The 16098-nt window shown below is 41.0% G+C and overlaps 1 protein-coding gene across 1 annotated transcript in view; it reads right to left on the bottom strand.

Annotated features, from left to right (window-relative positions):
* The window catches only part of dctn6 (dynactin subunit 6), a 75924-nt gene that overhangs the window by 34304 nt on the left and 25522 nt on the right, over positions 1-16098 (bottom strand). The window contains exon 4 of the mRNA XM_041196813.1: positions 8801-8889. Within this exon, the coding sequence (XP_041052747.1) occupies positions 8801-8889 (89 nt within the window). The remainder of the gene's footprint in view (positions 1-8800; positions 8890-16098) is intronic.

Below are 16098 nucleotides of genomic sequence, written 5' to 3'. Positions count from 1 at the left end.
AAGGGAGTGTCAGTGATAGTGGTAAAGAGTGAAGAAGGTGCTGATAGTGGCATAAAGGTAAGATAGCATAAAGTGTTAATAGCAGAATCAGGGTCAGTACTAAAAGCAAAACATAAAAACAAGTGACAGATGGCCCTGTGGGAGGAGGGATGGGGTGGGGAAAATGGGTAAAAAAAAAAGTAAATAAATTTAAAAAATTTGGATTAAAAAGAGGGTCAAGATAGAGGGGCGAGTTGTTGAACTCAAAGTTAAGTCCAGAAGACTGTAAGGTGCCTACTCAGTAAATGGAGGTGCTGTTCCTCCAGTTTGTGCTGGGCTTCACTGGAACATTGCAGCAGGCCAAGGGCAGACATGTGGGCACGAGAGCAGGATGGTGTGTTGAAACAGCAAGTGACAGGGAGGTCTGGGTCTTGCTTGCAGACTGAGCGAAGGTGTTCCAGTCACCCAGTCTGCTTTTAGTCTCCCCAGTGTAGAGGAGACTGTATTGGGAGCAGCAAATACAATAGACCAAACTGAAGCAATTGCAAGTGAATCGCTGTTTCACCTGAAAGGAGTGCTAGGGGCCTTGGACGGTGAGGAGGGGAGGCAGCAAAAGGAAAGGTGTCGCACCTTTTGCAATTGCCTGGGAACGTGATGAGGAGTTGGGACTGATGGAGGAGTGGGCCAGGGTGTCACAGAAGGAACAGTCCCTACAGACTGCTAAGGAGGGTGGGTGGAAGATGTGTTTGGCAGTGGCATCATGCTGGGGTTGGTGGAAACGGTGGAGGATGATCCTTTGAATCCAGAGGCTGGTGGGGTGAAAAGGGACAAGGGGGACCCTATCATGGTTCAGGGAAGGAGGGGAAGGGGTGAGCGCAGAGGTGTGGGAGATGGGTCAGACATAGTTGAGGGCTCTGTCAATCACAGTGCCGGGGCGGGGGGGCCTTGGTTATGGAAAAAGGAAGGCATGTCAGAAGTGTGATTTTGAAAGGTGATATCATTGGAACAGATGTGACAGAGGCAGAGGAACTTAGAGAATGGGATGGAGTCCTTGCAGGAAGCAGGTGTGAGGAGCTGTAGCGGAGGTATCTGTGGGAGTCAGTGGGTTTGTAATGAATATTGATGGACAGTCCTACACCAGAAATGGAGGCAGAGGTCAAGGAAGGGAAGAGTCGGAGATGTTTCATGTGAAGGAGAGAGAGGGGTAGAAATTGGAAGCAAAGAGTGATAAATTTTTCCAGGTCCAGATGAGAGCATGAAGCAGCATCAGCAAGGGCTCCAGAACTCCTGTTTATCCCTACTCTTTGCTTCCTGTATGTTAACCATTCATCCATCCACACTAATAATATATTGCCCCAAACTCCATGGATCTTTATCAATCGATACTTGTCATCTCCAGATGCAAGTATTCCAATGCTGTCCTGGCCAGCCTTCCATCCTCTGTAAAATCAGCATATCCATATGCTGCTGGTATCCTATTCAGCGACTAGACCCCATCACCCCTCCTATCATCACCTTCTTGATCTTGGCTACACCTGTTCCTGTTGATTCACAGAAAGAATTTTGGAATAAGACCAAATTGTTACTGAGCGAGAGAAAGAAATGCGAAGGGTGTGAGTAAAAGCTTGGTCAAAGAGTATGTTTTAAGTAGGAGAGAGGTTTATGGAGGGATTTCCAAAGCTTGAGCCTGGATGGTAGAAGCAGAGATGGTAGAGATATTAAATGAAGTGAGGATTAACTGGAATGACGTAATGGAAAACCTGTCTATGCATAGAGTGGGTAAACTGCCATCTGGTTGGCCTGGATCACAGGTTTCTTAAGGAAATCGGGGTGGAGATAGCAGAAAAGCTTGCCATAATCTTTCAGTCTTCAAGGAAAGGTGTAATGACAGTATTAGTATCTACAGTTTAACATCAGTGGTAGATAAGGTTTTAGAAACAACAATCAGGGAAACATATCAACAGGCACTTAGAAAGGTTTGAGTTAATTATGGAGAGCCAGCACGAATTTGTAAAAGAATGATTGTGCTTGATCAATCTAATTGAGTCTTTTGATGAAGTAACAGAGAATGTTGATAAAGGGAATGCAGTGGGCGCTGACTGTATGGATTTTAAGAAAGTATTTGTTAAGATACCACAAAAAGGCTGATTAACAAAATTCAGGCTCATGAAATATGGGGGGGGGTTAGTGTCAACTTGGATAAAAAAACTGACTTAAGGACACAAAACAGTGAGGCGTCATAAGTGGTTATTTTCAGACTGGAGGATGGTAGGCAAGGGTGTCCACCACGGAGCAGTGCTAGGATCACTGCTTAAATATATATGAAATATATATGATTTGAAATATTGGTATACGGTGACATTTCAAAACTTGCAAATGATACCGAACTTGGAGGAGTGGCAACCAGTGAGGATGGTATTAATTGATTGCAACAGGACGGAAAAAGGCTAGCAGAATGGACAGACAAGTGCAGGTAAAATTTAATACGGAGAAGGGTGAGGTGATGTATTTTGGTAGAAGGGATAAGGAGACATAATATAGACTTAATGGCAGAATTCCAAATAGTATGCAGGAACAGAGATATTTGGGAGTGCATGTGCATCAATCTTTGAAGATGGGAGGGCATAGTAAGAGTTTAGTTAGCAAAACATTTGGGATCTTGGGCTTCATAGAGTATAGAGTAGCAAAGTAGGAAAGTTATTCTGAACATTTAGCTCTGGTTAGGCTACAACTAGAGTAATGTATACAATTCTGGTCACCACACTTTAGGAAGGATGTGAAGATCCTTGAGTAGGTGCAGAGGAGATTTACCAGAATGTTTCCAAGGCTGAGGGATTTTAATTACAAGGTTACATTGGAGGAGCAGGGTTTGTTCTCCTTGGAGCAAGAGAGATTTGATAGAGGTGGACAAGATTATGAGAGATTTGGATAAGGTAAGCATGAAAACCTGCTCCCATTAGCTAATAACACAAGGATTAAGGGGCACAGATAATGGTTTTGAGCAAGAGATGCGAGGGAATATGAGACTTTTTTTTAATGTAACGAGTGATAATGACCTGGAGCTTGCTGCCAATGAGGATGGTGGAAGCAGAGACAATCGATAACTTTAATAGGAAATTGGATAGAAAGGAAGGATAGGAAGCACTTGGAAGGAAAAAAATCTTGCTGGACTACAGGGATAGAGTGCATGAATGGGACTGACTGGATTGTTCAGGGAAAGTTGGCATAGACTCACAGGGCCAAATAGCCTCCTCCTGTGCCATAAGTGACCGACTGCATAAAAGGGGAAGCTAGGTAAATACATGAGAGAAAATGGAATGTTGATAGAGCGAGATGAATTAAGGTGGGAGGAGCTCACGTGGAGCATAAACCTCTGCATATAGTTGGGCAGAATGGCCTATTTCTGTGCTTTTAAATTCTATGTAATTTTATATAAGTGAGGCCACAACTGGAGTATTGTGTGCAGTTCTGGTCACCACATTAGAGGAAAGATGTAATAGCTCCAGAGAATGCAGAGGAGGTTTACACGAATGTTGCCAGGGTTAGAAAAGTGTAGCTATGAGGAGAGATTGAATAGGTTGGGGCTATTTTCCTTAGAACAAAGAAGGCTGAGAGGTGACGACTGAGGTGTACAAAATTATGAGGGGAATAGATAGAGTGGACAGAATAAAATTGTTTCCCTTGGTAGAGAATTCTAGAACCAGGGGACATAGATTCAAGGTAAGTGGCAGAAAGTGTAGGGGGGACATGAGGAAGAACTTTTTTACGCAGAGGGCAGTGGGTGTCTGGAATTCGGTGCCCAAGTTGGTGGTAGAGGCAAAAACTCTAAACTCTTTTAAAAAGTACCTGGGTCTGCACCTTAAGTGCTGTAAGCTGCAAGGGCTATGGGCCGGGTGCAGGAAGGTGGGATTAAAAAGGGCACCTGGGTGTCCTCGGGCTGGCATGGACAAGATAGGCCGAATGGCCTCCTTCTGTGCTGTAACTTTTCTATGGTTCTAAGTAGGTCTGCACACAGCACTAGTCTCTTATGAAAATCAATGAAAGCAAGGCACCCTTGTGGCACCAAGCACTCTTAACAGGTGGAATCTACACTGCACATTTCTAGCAAAACCTATCTGTTCCTGATCATTTGAGATTTAGTAGATTAATTGATCGCCACTTTGAAATCTCTTGACATGCCCATTACTATTACCCCTCCTTGACCTGTCAGCAGCCTTCAACACGGTTGGCTACACTATCCTTCTCCAATTCTATTCCGCCAATGTCCAGCTGGATGGGACTGCACTTAGCCGATTCTATTCTTACCTGCCTAATTGTAGCCAAAGATTTTCCAGATTTGATAAGGTGCCACATCAAAGGTTATTGCAGAAAATAAATACTTATGGTGTAAGGGGTAACATATTGGCATGGATAGAAGATTGGTTAGCCAACAGGAAACAGAGTAGCCATAAATGGGTCTTTTTCTGGTTGGCGGGATGTGACAAGCGGTGTGCCACAGGGATCAGTGCTGGGGCCTCAAATTTTTAGAATTCATATAAATGACTTGGATGAAGGGGCCGAACGTATAGTTGCTAAATTGACACAAAGATAGGTAGGAAAGTAAGTTGTGAAGAGGATGTAAGGAGGCTACAAAGTGACATAGGTAGGTTAAGTGAGTGGGCAAAGATCTGGCAAATGGAGCATAATGTGGGCAAATGTGAAATTGACCATTTTGGTAGAAAGAATAAGAAAAAAAATGATCTAAATGGTGAGAGATTGCAGAGCTCTGAGATTCAGGGGGCATCTGGGTGTCCTAGTGCATGAATCATTAAAGGATAGTATGCAGGTACAGCAAGTAATTAGGAAAGTTAATAGAATGTTATTGCGAAGGGAATGGATTACAAAAGTAGGGAGGTTATGCTTCAGTTATACAGGGCACTGATGAGAGCACAGCTGGAGTGCTGTGTACAGTATTGGTCACCTTATTTAAGGAAGGATGTAAATGCATTTACAGTTCAGAGAAGGTTTACTAAATTAATATCAGGAATGGGTGGCTATGAAAGTTCATGAGGAAAGGTTGGACAGGTTAGGCCTGCATCCACTGGAGTTTAGAAGAGTAAGAAGCAACATGATTGAAACAAAGCTTTAAGATCCTGAGGGGACTTGACAGAGTGAATGTGGAGAGGATGTTTCCTCTTGTGGGAGAATCTAGAACTAGGGGTCACAGTTTTAAAATACAGGATCGCTCATTTAAGACAGAGATTAGAAGAAATTTTCTCAGAGGATCGTGAGTCTTTGGAACTCTGTTCCTCAAAAGGCAGCGGGAGCAGAGCCTTTGAATATTTCTAAGGCAGCGCTAGATAGATTCTTGATAAACAAGGGGGTGAAAGGTTATTGAGGATAGGCAGGAATGTGGAGTGGAGGTTACAATCAGATCAACCATGATCTTATTGAATGGTGGAGCAGGTTCAAGGGGCTGAGTGGCCTACTCCTAATTTGTATGTTCATATCTGCAATGGCATCTCTTCCTGCAACTACACTGCTGCATCTGTTGTTTTCCCCTTGGATCTATTCTTGGCTGTCTATTCCTCATCTATATGCTGCTCTTTGGTGAAACTGGAAAACATGGCATCAGTTTTCACATGCACTCTGACAACACCCAGCTCTACCTCACCATGATCTCTCTCGACTCCTCCGCTGTCCCTAAATTTTCAAGGCTGCTCATTCTGACATCCGATAACGGATGAGCAGCAATTCCTTCAAACTAGTTATTTGGGAACCATTGTCTTAGGTCCCCACTACAAAAATCCATCCTCCCCCTGCACCAAGCCAGAGACTCCATCTCTCTCCCCAGCAACTCTGACGCCAAACCAGAACATAACTTTGTATCTGATCTCGAGATGAGCTTTTGATTACATATCTGTACCATCACTAAGACTGTCAATTCCATCTTCATAAAGTCACCCAATTCTGCTCTTGCCTCAGCTCATCTTTTGCTGTATTCCTCATCCATGTCTTACCTCTAGATTATTTCAACACATACTTGACTAACTTCCAATGTTCTACCTACCCTCCATAATTGAGGTTATCCAAAACTCTACTGCCCATGTATTTACTCACATTGTCTAATTCACCTATCACCCTGAGCTCACTGACCTACAGTGGTTCCTGGTTAAACTGTGCAATTTAAAAATTCCTATCCTTGTTCTCAAACTCCTCTACAGCCTCACCTCACCCCATCTCCGTTCTCCAGCCTCACAGCCACCTAAGAGATCCGTGCTCACCTAATTTTGACCTTATGTGCATTCCTGATTTTAAATTGCTCTACCTGTGGTGGCTGTGCCATCAGCTGCATATGGGATACAGGCTCTGGAATTCGCTCCCTACATTTCTTTGCCTTTCTAACTTGCTTTCCTCCTTTAAGACAGTCCTTAAAATCTATCTCCTTGACCCAAGTTTTTGGTCATCTGCCCCAATATCTCCTTATGTGGCACAGTGTCATATGTTGGGAAGTTTTATTTTGTTAAAGACACAATGTAAATACAAATGGCTGCTATTGTTGTTCTAGGTAGTTCTTTGTGCTTCCAGTTACCATAATCGAATATTTGAGATGGTGGTCCTCAGCATGTGAAAGCCAGATACTGGGCCAGATTTTGTTATAAGTGCAGTGAACAGTGCTTATTTATGTGGAAACCAGACAGAAACTTTTGGCAATCAAAGATGCGCAGTTAAATACAGAAATTCTGAAGTTGCTACCCAAGAAGTGCTGTTCTTCCAATGGTTTCCCCAAAACAGCAACTCCCAATCTGGCTGCCCATTCAAGTACATTGAAGAGTGTCAAATTGCTGTATGTTCTAAAGTTATGAACTAAACTTGTTGGATAAAGTTTGGGTTGTTTGTTCTAGTGCAAGTTAGCTTTTAACAGCACGGCAAGTCTTAAATTACTTACAAACCACCTCTCTGGCACTGAAAATTAACTTTCACAAGCATGATGTCTCACTTCTTTAGGAGGGGTCAACTATGCTGGAGATCCAAAAAAGAAATGATTTTTTTTCCTCCCCTTTCTCTCAGAATCCAATCTTTACCCCTCTCAATTTCACAAGAATGCATGAAATATGAGCAAGGATAGAACAACCTCAACTCCACTTTCCTGCACTGCGTATTTATCTGTTTTTTGTACAGCATTTGAGATTGAATTCAATTTTCTAACTGACACTAACTGCATTGCTCATAACCAATAAACTTGAAGAATTGCTAAAGGGTTGTTTGTCTTGTTCACAGCTGTGCCAGATGCCCTGCAGAGCACTTCACTTTTTGGATCTGTAACTAACAGGAACTTGTTGTGCACATGTCCATAGAAAGTTTATGGGTAAGTGAGACTCCTAACAAACTGCTGACACTGTTGGATCATTGCTGAAAGCGAAACCAAGCCCAAAAGGACAGTTGCATTTTTCTATTTTCCAACTTTCCTTCCCTTTTAAAAGTACCCTTTTACCTGAGGGAAAGTTAGACCTTTTAAAAGGCCACAGGAAATTTCCTTTACTTAACACATTTTAAAAAAATAAACTGCTTTATATTTTCTAGAAAAATTCACAGGATATCAGTGGCCACATTACTTCTAGGAGGAGGAAATAAATCTGGCTTTATCAATAACAGCATCTTTAGGTCAGCATTGCAATACAGCTGAAAAAGCAGGAGAAACATATGAAAAAGAGGATTATTACATTCACATAGGCCCCAAATAAGGAAAGTGCTGATTTTTCAGATCAAAATATGCTATACCAGCTCAGAAAAATTAGGGAACGTTTAACAATTTTGCTTGCAGTTTTTCCTTAGTTTCATTCATTTGTAATATTCTGAGCAAGTAAACTGATGACTAACAAATGGAAGGTGAAGATTCTTTGGAAGCATAAGTAAACGATTAGAGTTATAACACTGGAATTTTTTTTTAAACCTATACAATTCGCTATGCTTTCTCTTGAGAAAACGTAAAATTCTTGTTTGGTGCTTGTGCTTCACAATATAGAAAGTAATTAGTCCCAATTCCTAATGTCCTAAAGTTCACCCAAGAATTGAGAATTCTGGCTTATTAAGGGCATTCAGCAGAATCTACAAAAATGACCATCCAGAAGTAAATTTTTTCAAAACCTCAAAATAACTGAAGAATGATTTTAATTTACTGTGTATTTGTTGAACAGTAACTGACTTTAATCGCTGAAGTTTTACTAATTCTAATTAAAAGGATACACTCAGTATTTGACCACTATATAAAAGCAACATGACAATAACTGAGCTGAAAAGAAAAAGAACTTTGTGGACCTGCTGGAAATAACACTGATATTAAATAAAGAAGTAGGTTATTTTTGACTAGATTACAGTAACCAAAAACTAATACAACTACAGTATCTATGGAATCAGAAGTCACATCAAAAACAATTCCTGATTTTGCTTCTGTTCCAAGATTATGATGGTTTGGCAATGAAGACAAAGTCTTCTGGGGAAGTTGAATTCTCTAAGATTACCAACTGTTATGTTGGCTTTATCATAAAAATTTAGGGAACTGAAGGAGGACATTTGGCCCATAACGTCTGTCAGATATTAATTGTGTGTAGGTGGTTGGCATTAACTGGGGATTCACTTGTGGCCCTATAAATTGACAAACTAAAATTATGATGCTTGGATTAGGAGGTGTATGCTTGTAACATTTGATTCTGTTAATAAATGCTTATAAAAAAGTGTAAAGATTGGCTCCAGTTCTAGCCTTCACAACTAGTTTTCTGGAATATTAACACCAGATATTCTAATAGCAATTCCAGTGATAATTATATACAAGAAAGGATACGACATCCAACTTCAAATACATTGTTTGTTCCGATAGTCATAACTTTAGGTTCAATATCTTCCTTTTGAGGCATGAGATTTTCTGGATAGCTGGAAGATACAATAATGAATATTTTATTAAATTAAAACTAGAAAGCAAGGGGTCACTCACTGCTCAGAAGAAAATTCCAACTTTCATTTCATTCATGCACCTTTAACTCAGAAACTGTTCTAAGGCAATTTATGGGGTTGGGTGAAGGTAAAGAGGGGAAAAAAGAGTACATGAGCAGGTGCTGAGGCACCATGTGATGAGTGCATCATAGGATGAGTGCTTGAATGTTTAGTTTAAAAGTTAGAGTTTGAAAAGTTCTCAAAAGCTGTAGGCAGAAGTGGGGATGTTGGGGTGGGTTTTCCAGAGATGGCAATGCCAAGGCAGCTGAAAGTGGTGCAAGCACAAAGGATTAAGATCAGCAGGTCAAAGGATGCAAGAGGGGATCTAAAGATGATGGAAGTTGCAGAGATACTGGTGCTGCAAAACCATGGGAAAATTCGAAAATGTCAGAAAGGATTTAAAATGTAAAAGCCGAGGAACAGAAGCTAGTGTAGATCAACAAAGACTGCGATGATGGTGAATTCAGCAATGCATGACACGATAGGAGTGTCACGATACTTAAATTTATGTACCGCATAATATTTTATAATCTATTAAAAGTGTGGCACATAAATACTACATCACATTTACTTCCTGTCACATTTTGCTGGTAACATTCTACTGCTAACCGCTAAGCAAAGTGAGTATATATGCACTTACCATACGAACATGTGAAATAGGAGCATGGTCTTATAATCAGTAAGGGAATCAAGAGTTATGGGGAAAAGGCAGGAAAGTGGAGTTGAGGATTATCAGATCAGCCATGATCTCATTGAATGGCAGAGCAGACTCGATGGGCCCAATGATCTACTTTTGTTCCTACGTCTTATAAGTAGGCCATTCAGCCCCTTGAGCCTGTACTGAAATTCAATAAGATCATGGGCGATCTGAAACAAAAACAAAAATTGCTGGAAAAACTCAGCAGGTCTGACAGCATCTGTGGAGAGAAAGACAGAGTTAATGTTTTGAGTCTGTATGATGTATACGGACTCGAAACATTAAGACCTGCTTTCTCTCCACAGATGATGCTGTCAGACTTGCTGAGTTTTTCCAGCAATTTTTGTTTCAGATTTCCAGCATCTGCCGTATTTTGCTTTTATCATGGGCAATCTGTTTGTTTTGAATTCCACATTCTCATCTACCCCCCGAAAACCTTCAATTCCTTTTCCTAACAAGAATATTTCCACCTCTGCCTTAAAAATATTCATTGTCCCCGCCTCCACCACCTTCAGAGGTGGTGCTCCAAAGTTGCATGACCTTCAGAGAAAAAAATTCTCGTCATCTCTGTCCTAAGAGTGTGACTCCTAATTTTAAAACAGTGCCCCCCAGTTCTTGATTCATCCACATGAGGAAACATCCTTTCCACGTCCACCTTGTCAAAGCTGTTCAGGATCTTGTATACTGCAATCAAGTCATCCCTCGCTCTTCTAAACTCCAGTGGAGACAAGCGCAGTCTGTCCAACCATACCTCATAAGCCAACCCACTCATTCAAGGTATCAATCTAGTAAACCTCTTCTGAACTGCCTCCAAAACAATTACATCCTTCCTTAAATAAGGAGACCAAAACTGCACACAATATTCAAGGTGCGGTCTCACCAACGCCTTGTATAACTGAAGCATAACATCCTTACTTTCATGTTCAGTTCCTCTTGTAATAAAGGATAGCATTCCATTCGCCTTAATTACTTGCTGTACCTGCATACTAACTTTTTGTGACTCATGTACTAGAACAACTAGATCCCTCTGCACCTCAGAATTCTGCATCGTTCTTTAAGTAATACTCAGCTTTTTTATTCTTGTCAAAAGTGAACAACTTCATATTTCCCCACATTATACTCCATCTGCAGATTTTTGCCCTCTCATCAACCTACCTACATCTGTCTTCTTGTGTCCTTTTTACAACATTTCCTACCTTTTTGTGTCATGTGCAAATTTAGCTGCCATGCTTTTGTTCCCCTTATCTAAGTCATTGATATAGATCATAAAAAGTTGATGCTGTGTGTGTGTGTGTGTGTGTGTGTGTGTGTGTGTGTGTGTGTGTGTATGTGTGTGTCTCAGCTCACGATCTCATTACAGCCTTGGTCCAAACATGGACAAAAGAGGTGAAGTGCGAGTAAGGCCTGAGGGACAGCTAACTGGATTTCAGGTAGAACAGACCATAATGGGATTCGCAGTTATAAAAAATGCAAAATTTCATAATTATACATTAGGGCTCAAATTTGAAAGCAAGGAAGTGATATTAAATTTGTACAAAACACTCAGTAGGTCAAAGCAAAAGTATTACATGAAATTCTGTGCACCTCTCTATAAAACGGATATTATAACTATGGAAAGGGTACAGCAAGAGTAGCATAATGCCAGAATTGAGAGGTTATAGGATCTCTTTGGTATCTCCCCTTCAGAAAACAAAGTTTCAAATCAAACACCATCAGCTTGTAACAGTCAGTTGTGGTTTAGTTGGAGGCACTCTTGCTCCTAAGTCAGAAAGTTGAGGGTTCAAGTTGCACTCCAGGGCTTGAGCACAAAAATCAAGGCTTACAGTCTAGTATAGAATCGAGAGGCTGCTACACTATCGAAGCTTCCATCTTTCAGATGAGACCTAACACTGTGGTTCCATCTACCCTCTCAAGTTAATATAAGTAGTCTGTGTCATATTTTGAAGAAGCGCAGGGGAATTATCCCTGATGTTAAGGCCAATATCTATCCTTCAGAGTTCACAAAAACAGATCTGAACATTATTATATTGCTGTTGGTGAGAGCTTGCTTGCAGTAGTTACACAGCAATGATCTGCCCATTGATGCTCAGCTTGGGTTCTGCCAGGGCCACTCAGCTCATGACCTCATTACAACCTTGGTCCAAACATGGACAAAAGAGGAGAGGTGCAAGTGCTGTCCCTGACATCAAGGTAACACCTGACCGAGTGTGGCATTAAGGAGCTCTGGCAAAATTGAAATCAATAGGAAATGGAGGTTGGGGGAACTCTCCTGGTTGGAATAATATCTAGCACAAAGAAAGACAGCTGTGATTGTTTAGCACAATACTGCAGAAAACCTACAAGGGTATTAGAAAGTGCAAGGGTGAAAGTGAAAAGGAAATTAGGCTAACAAAAAGATAGCATGAAAACTATTGCCAAGTAACATCAAAGAAAATCCAAAGATCTTTTATAAATATATAAGGAGCAAGAGGATAATTAAATAAAGAGCAGGACATTAGAAACCAAAAAGGAACCTATGTACGGAGGTTTAGGATATAGACATGGTTTCTAACAAATATAAATTAAGGAATTACACAATCATTGTGGTTAAGGAGAGGTGTGTGAAATATTCAATCAATAAACATAGTAGCAGAGGGAAATAGTAAGGGGTTTAGCATCTTTGAAAGTAGATAAATCACCAGGCCCGGATGAAATGTATCCCAAGTTGCTAAGAGAAACAAGGGAAGAAATAGCAGATAAAAGCAAAAAACTGCGGATGCTGGAAATCGAAAACAAAAACAAAAATACCTGGAAAAACTCAGCAGGTCTGGCAGCATCTGTGGAAGGGAGCACAGTTAACGTTTCCAAGTCCACATGACTCTTCAACAGAACTAAGGAAAAATAGAAAAGAGGTGAAATATAAGCTGGTTTAAGGGTGGGGGGTTGGGACAGGAGAGCTGGATAGAGGGCCAGTGATAGGTGGAGATAACCAAAAGATGTCACAGACAAAAGGACAAAGACCTCTTTGTCCATTTGTCTGTGACATCTTTTGGTTATCTCCACCTATCACTGGCCCCCTATCCAGCTATCTTGTCCCAACGCCGCCCCCCCCCCTTTAAATCAGCTTATATTTCACCCCTTTTCTATTTTTCCTTAGTTCTGTTGAAGAGTCATGCGGACTCGAAACGTTAACTGTGCTCCCTTCCACCGATGCTGCCAGACCTGCGAAGAAATAGCAGAGGTGCTGATCACCATTTTTCAATCCTCTCTGGTGAGAGGCATGGTGCTGGAAGACTGAAGAACTGCTAACATTATACTGTGGCTTAACAAGGAAGGAAGGTATACACTAAGTAATCACAGGCCGGTCAGCCTAACTTCAGTGACGAGCAAATCATATGAAAAAATTCTGAAGTATTGTATAAATTGTCAGTTTAAAAAGGCACAAATTATTAAGGATGGCCAGCATTCATTTGTTAAGGGAAGTTTCTGTGTGGCTAATTTTATTTTGAGGAGATAACAAGGAGGTTGATGAGAGTAGCACATTTGCTGTGAACTACATCAGTTTTAGCAAGGCTTTTTCAAGGTCCCACATGGCAGATTGGCCAGAAAAGTAAAAGACTGTGGAATCCTAGAGAAAGCAGCTGGCTGGATCCAAAATTAGTTCAATGGCAGAAAGCAAAAGGTAACAGGTGACACATGCTTTTGTGACTGAAAGATTGTTTCCAGTGGGGCTCCGCAGAGATCACTACCAGGCATTTTCTTTGGAACAGAGGAGGATGAGGGGGGATTTAATTGAGGTATATAAAAAATTATGAGGGGGTTAGGTAGAGTAGATATGCAGGACCTATTTCCTTCGGCAGAGAGATCAATAACCTGTGGCCATAGATTTAAAGTAATTGGCAAAAGGTTTAGAGGGGAATTGAGAAGAAATATTTTCCCCAGAGGTGGTTAGGGTCTGATGACACTGCCTAAAAGGGGTAGAAGAGGCAAAAACCCTCATTGCATTTAAAAAATACTTGCATGTACACTTGCTCATCACCTACTGGGTTACAGACCAGGAGTTTGAAAATGGGATTGCTCTCTCAGATGGTGCGTCTTCATTTCACCATTATAGCTGCCATTTTCAATCCCTTACCCAAGTCCAATTAGTCCCTCATCCCCCAACATTGCTTGACCCCAATTCTACACTTGGTCATGGATCTCTGTATGGCGCTTTGTAATAAAATATACAATTAGAGCTGTTCATAGATTGCCAGAAATCTTCAAACGTGTGAACAGACATATTGCGCTTTGGCTTCATCATTATTAATTATATATTAATTTTGTTTCAGCTTTCAAGTGGAATATAAGTGCTAAATGAAAGTCAGGTACTATTACATTATAAAAAGAGTAAGGTGAATAACGAGAACAGCTTGCAAGTATACAACATCCTTAACATGGTAAAATGTCTCAAGGCTTTCGCAAAAGTGCTATCAATTAAAATTTGACACAAAGTAATACAAGAGATATGCAAACAGATGCTTAAATGCTTAGTCAAGGAGGTTGATTTTAAGGAATGCCTTGAAAGGTGGAGAGAAAGCGGAGAGATTTAAGGAGGGAATTCCAGGCTTTAGAGTGTAATTAGCTGAAGATGTGGTTGTCAATATGGGAAAAATTAAAATTGAGGTGGCATAAGTGGCCAGAATTGGAGGAGCTGGAGGAGGTTACAGAGTTGGGAAGCGATGAGGCCATGGAGGAGTCTGAAATCAAGGGTAAGAATTTAAAGTTGGGTAATGCTGGATCCAGAGCAAGTGTAGGTCAGCAAAAACAGGGAAGATGAGTGAATGGGACTTGGTACAAGTAAGGACACAGGTAAAGTTTTCAATGAGCTCAAGTTTATATAGAATGGAGGATGAGAGGTTGGTTGAAGAGCACTGGAATAGTTGAGTTCAGAATTAAAAATGGCATGGATGAGCGTTTCAGCAGATGTGCAGAGGTAGGAACGGAAGAGTGGCATCACGGAAGGGAACATGCAGTGGGCAGGAGACACTTGGAGCCGGTGGCAGCTTAACCCAGCTCAGCCTCCTGGCATCACCTGAGCCTGAGGGAAGCAGCATGTGATTCAATTTCCACTTTTACTTTGAGTCGGTAGTCTTGGTAATGAAGCGGAGACGTGATTGGAAGCTCATCTTGGGTGTCAAACAGGACAGCAAAGTTGCCAATGGTCTGCTTCAGGTTCAGACAGTTGCCATAAAGAGTAACGGAGTCAGTGGCTAGGAAACAGAATTTGTGGCAGGGATCAAAGACAATGGTTTCAGTCCTCCCAATATTTAGTTTAAGGAAATTTCTGTTCAGAGGAACATAGGACTTAGGAGCAGGAGTAGGCAATTCAGTCCATTGAGTATGCTCTGCTATTCAATAAGTTCATGGCTATCTGGTTGTGGTCTCAACTCCACTTTGCCATCTGCTCACCATAACCCTTAACTCTCATCTATCAAAAATCTGACTAACTGTGCCTTGAGTAAATTCAATGGCCCAGCTGCCACTGCTTTTTGAGAAAGAGAAATCTACACGCAAACAATCCTTTGAGAAAAAACATATATCTCCATCTTAAATGGTAGACCTCTTAATCTTAAGTTGTGTCCCCTAGTTCTAGTCTCTCTCAAATGGAAACATTCTCCTGGCATCTACCCTATTAAATCCCTTCAGCATCTTATGTTTCAATAAGATCACCTCTCATTCTTTTGAACTCCAATGGGTATAGGCCTAACCTGTTCAAACTTTTCAACAGTTAAGCCCCTCATCCCAGGTATCAATCGAGTGAACATTCTTTGAACTGCTCATAATGCAATTGTATCTTTTTTCAAATAAGGAGACCAAAGTTGCACACAGTATTCCAGATGTGGCCTCAAGGCCCTGGACAGCTGCAGTAAAACTTCCCCACTTTTATATTCCATTCCCCTTGCAATAAATGCCAACATTCCATTTCCTTTTCTAATCACTTGCTGTACTTGGATACTAACTTCTTGTGATTCATGTACCAGGTCACCCATATCATTCTGTATCACAGGAGTTCTACAATCTCTCCATTTAAATAACACATTGTTTTTCTATTCTGCCTGCCAAAGTGGACAAGTTCATATTTTCCAACATTATATGCCATCTGGCAAATTTTTGCCCACTCACTTAACCTGTCCATATTCCTTTGCACACTGTCTACCTCCTGTTGACAACTTACTTACCTACCTATCTTGGTATCATCAGAAAATTTAGCTATCATACATTTAGCCCTTTCATCCAAATCATTGATGTATGTTGTAAATAGTTGAGGGGCCAGCACTGATCCCTGTGGCACTTCACTTGTTACAACTTGCCAACTTGAAAGATCCATTTATCGCTACTCTTCTGCTTCCTGTTAGCTAACCAATCCTTTATCCATGCTAATATGTTACCCCCTACACCATGTGCTCTTATCTTGTGTGGTGCGGCATCAC

The sequence above is a fragment of the Carcharodon carcharias genome, chromosome 1, assembly GCF_017639515.1.
Source record: "Carcharodon carcharias isolate sCarCar2 chromosome 1, sCarCar2.pri, whole genome shotgun sequence".
Classification (NCBI taxonomy): Eukaryota; Metazoa; Chordata; class Chondrichthyes; order Lamniformes; family Lamnidae; genus Carcharodon; species Carcharodon carcharias.
Note: the sequence above shows the minus strand (reverse complement) of the source record. Positions and strands in the feature narration are given on the sequence as shown.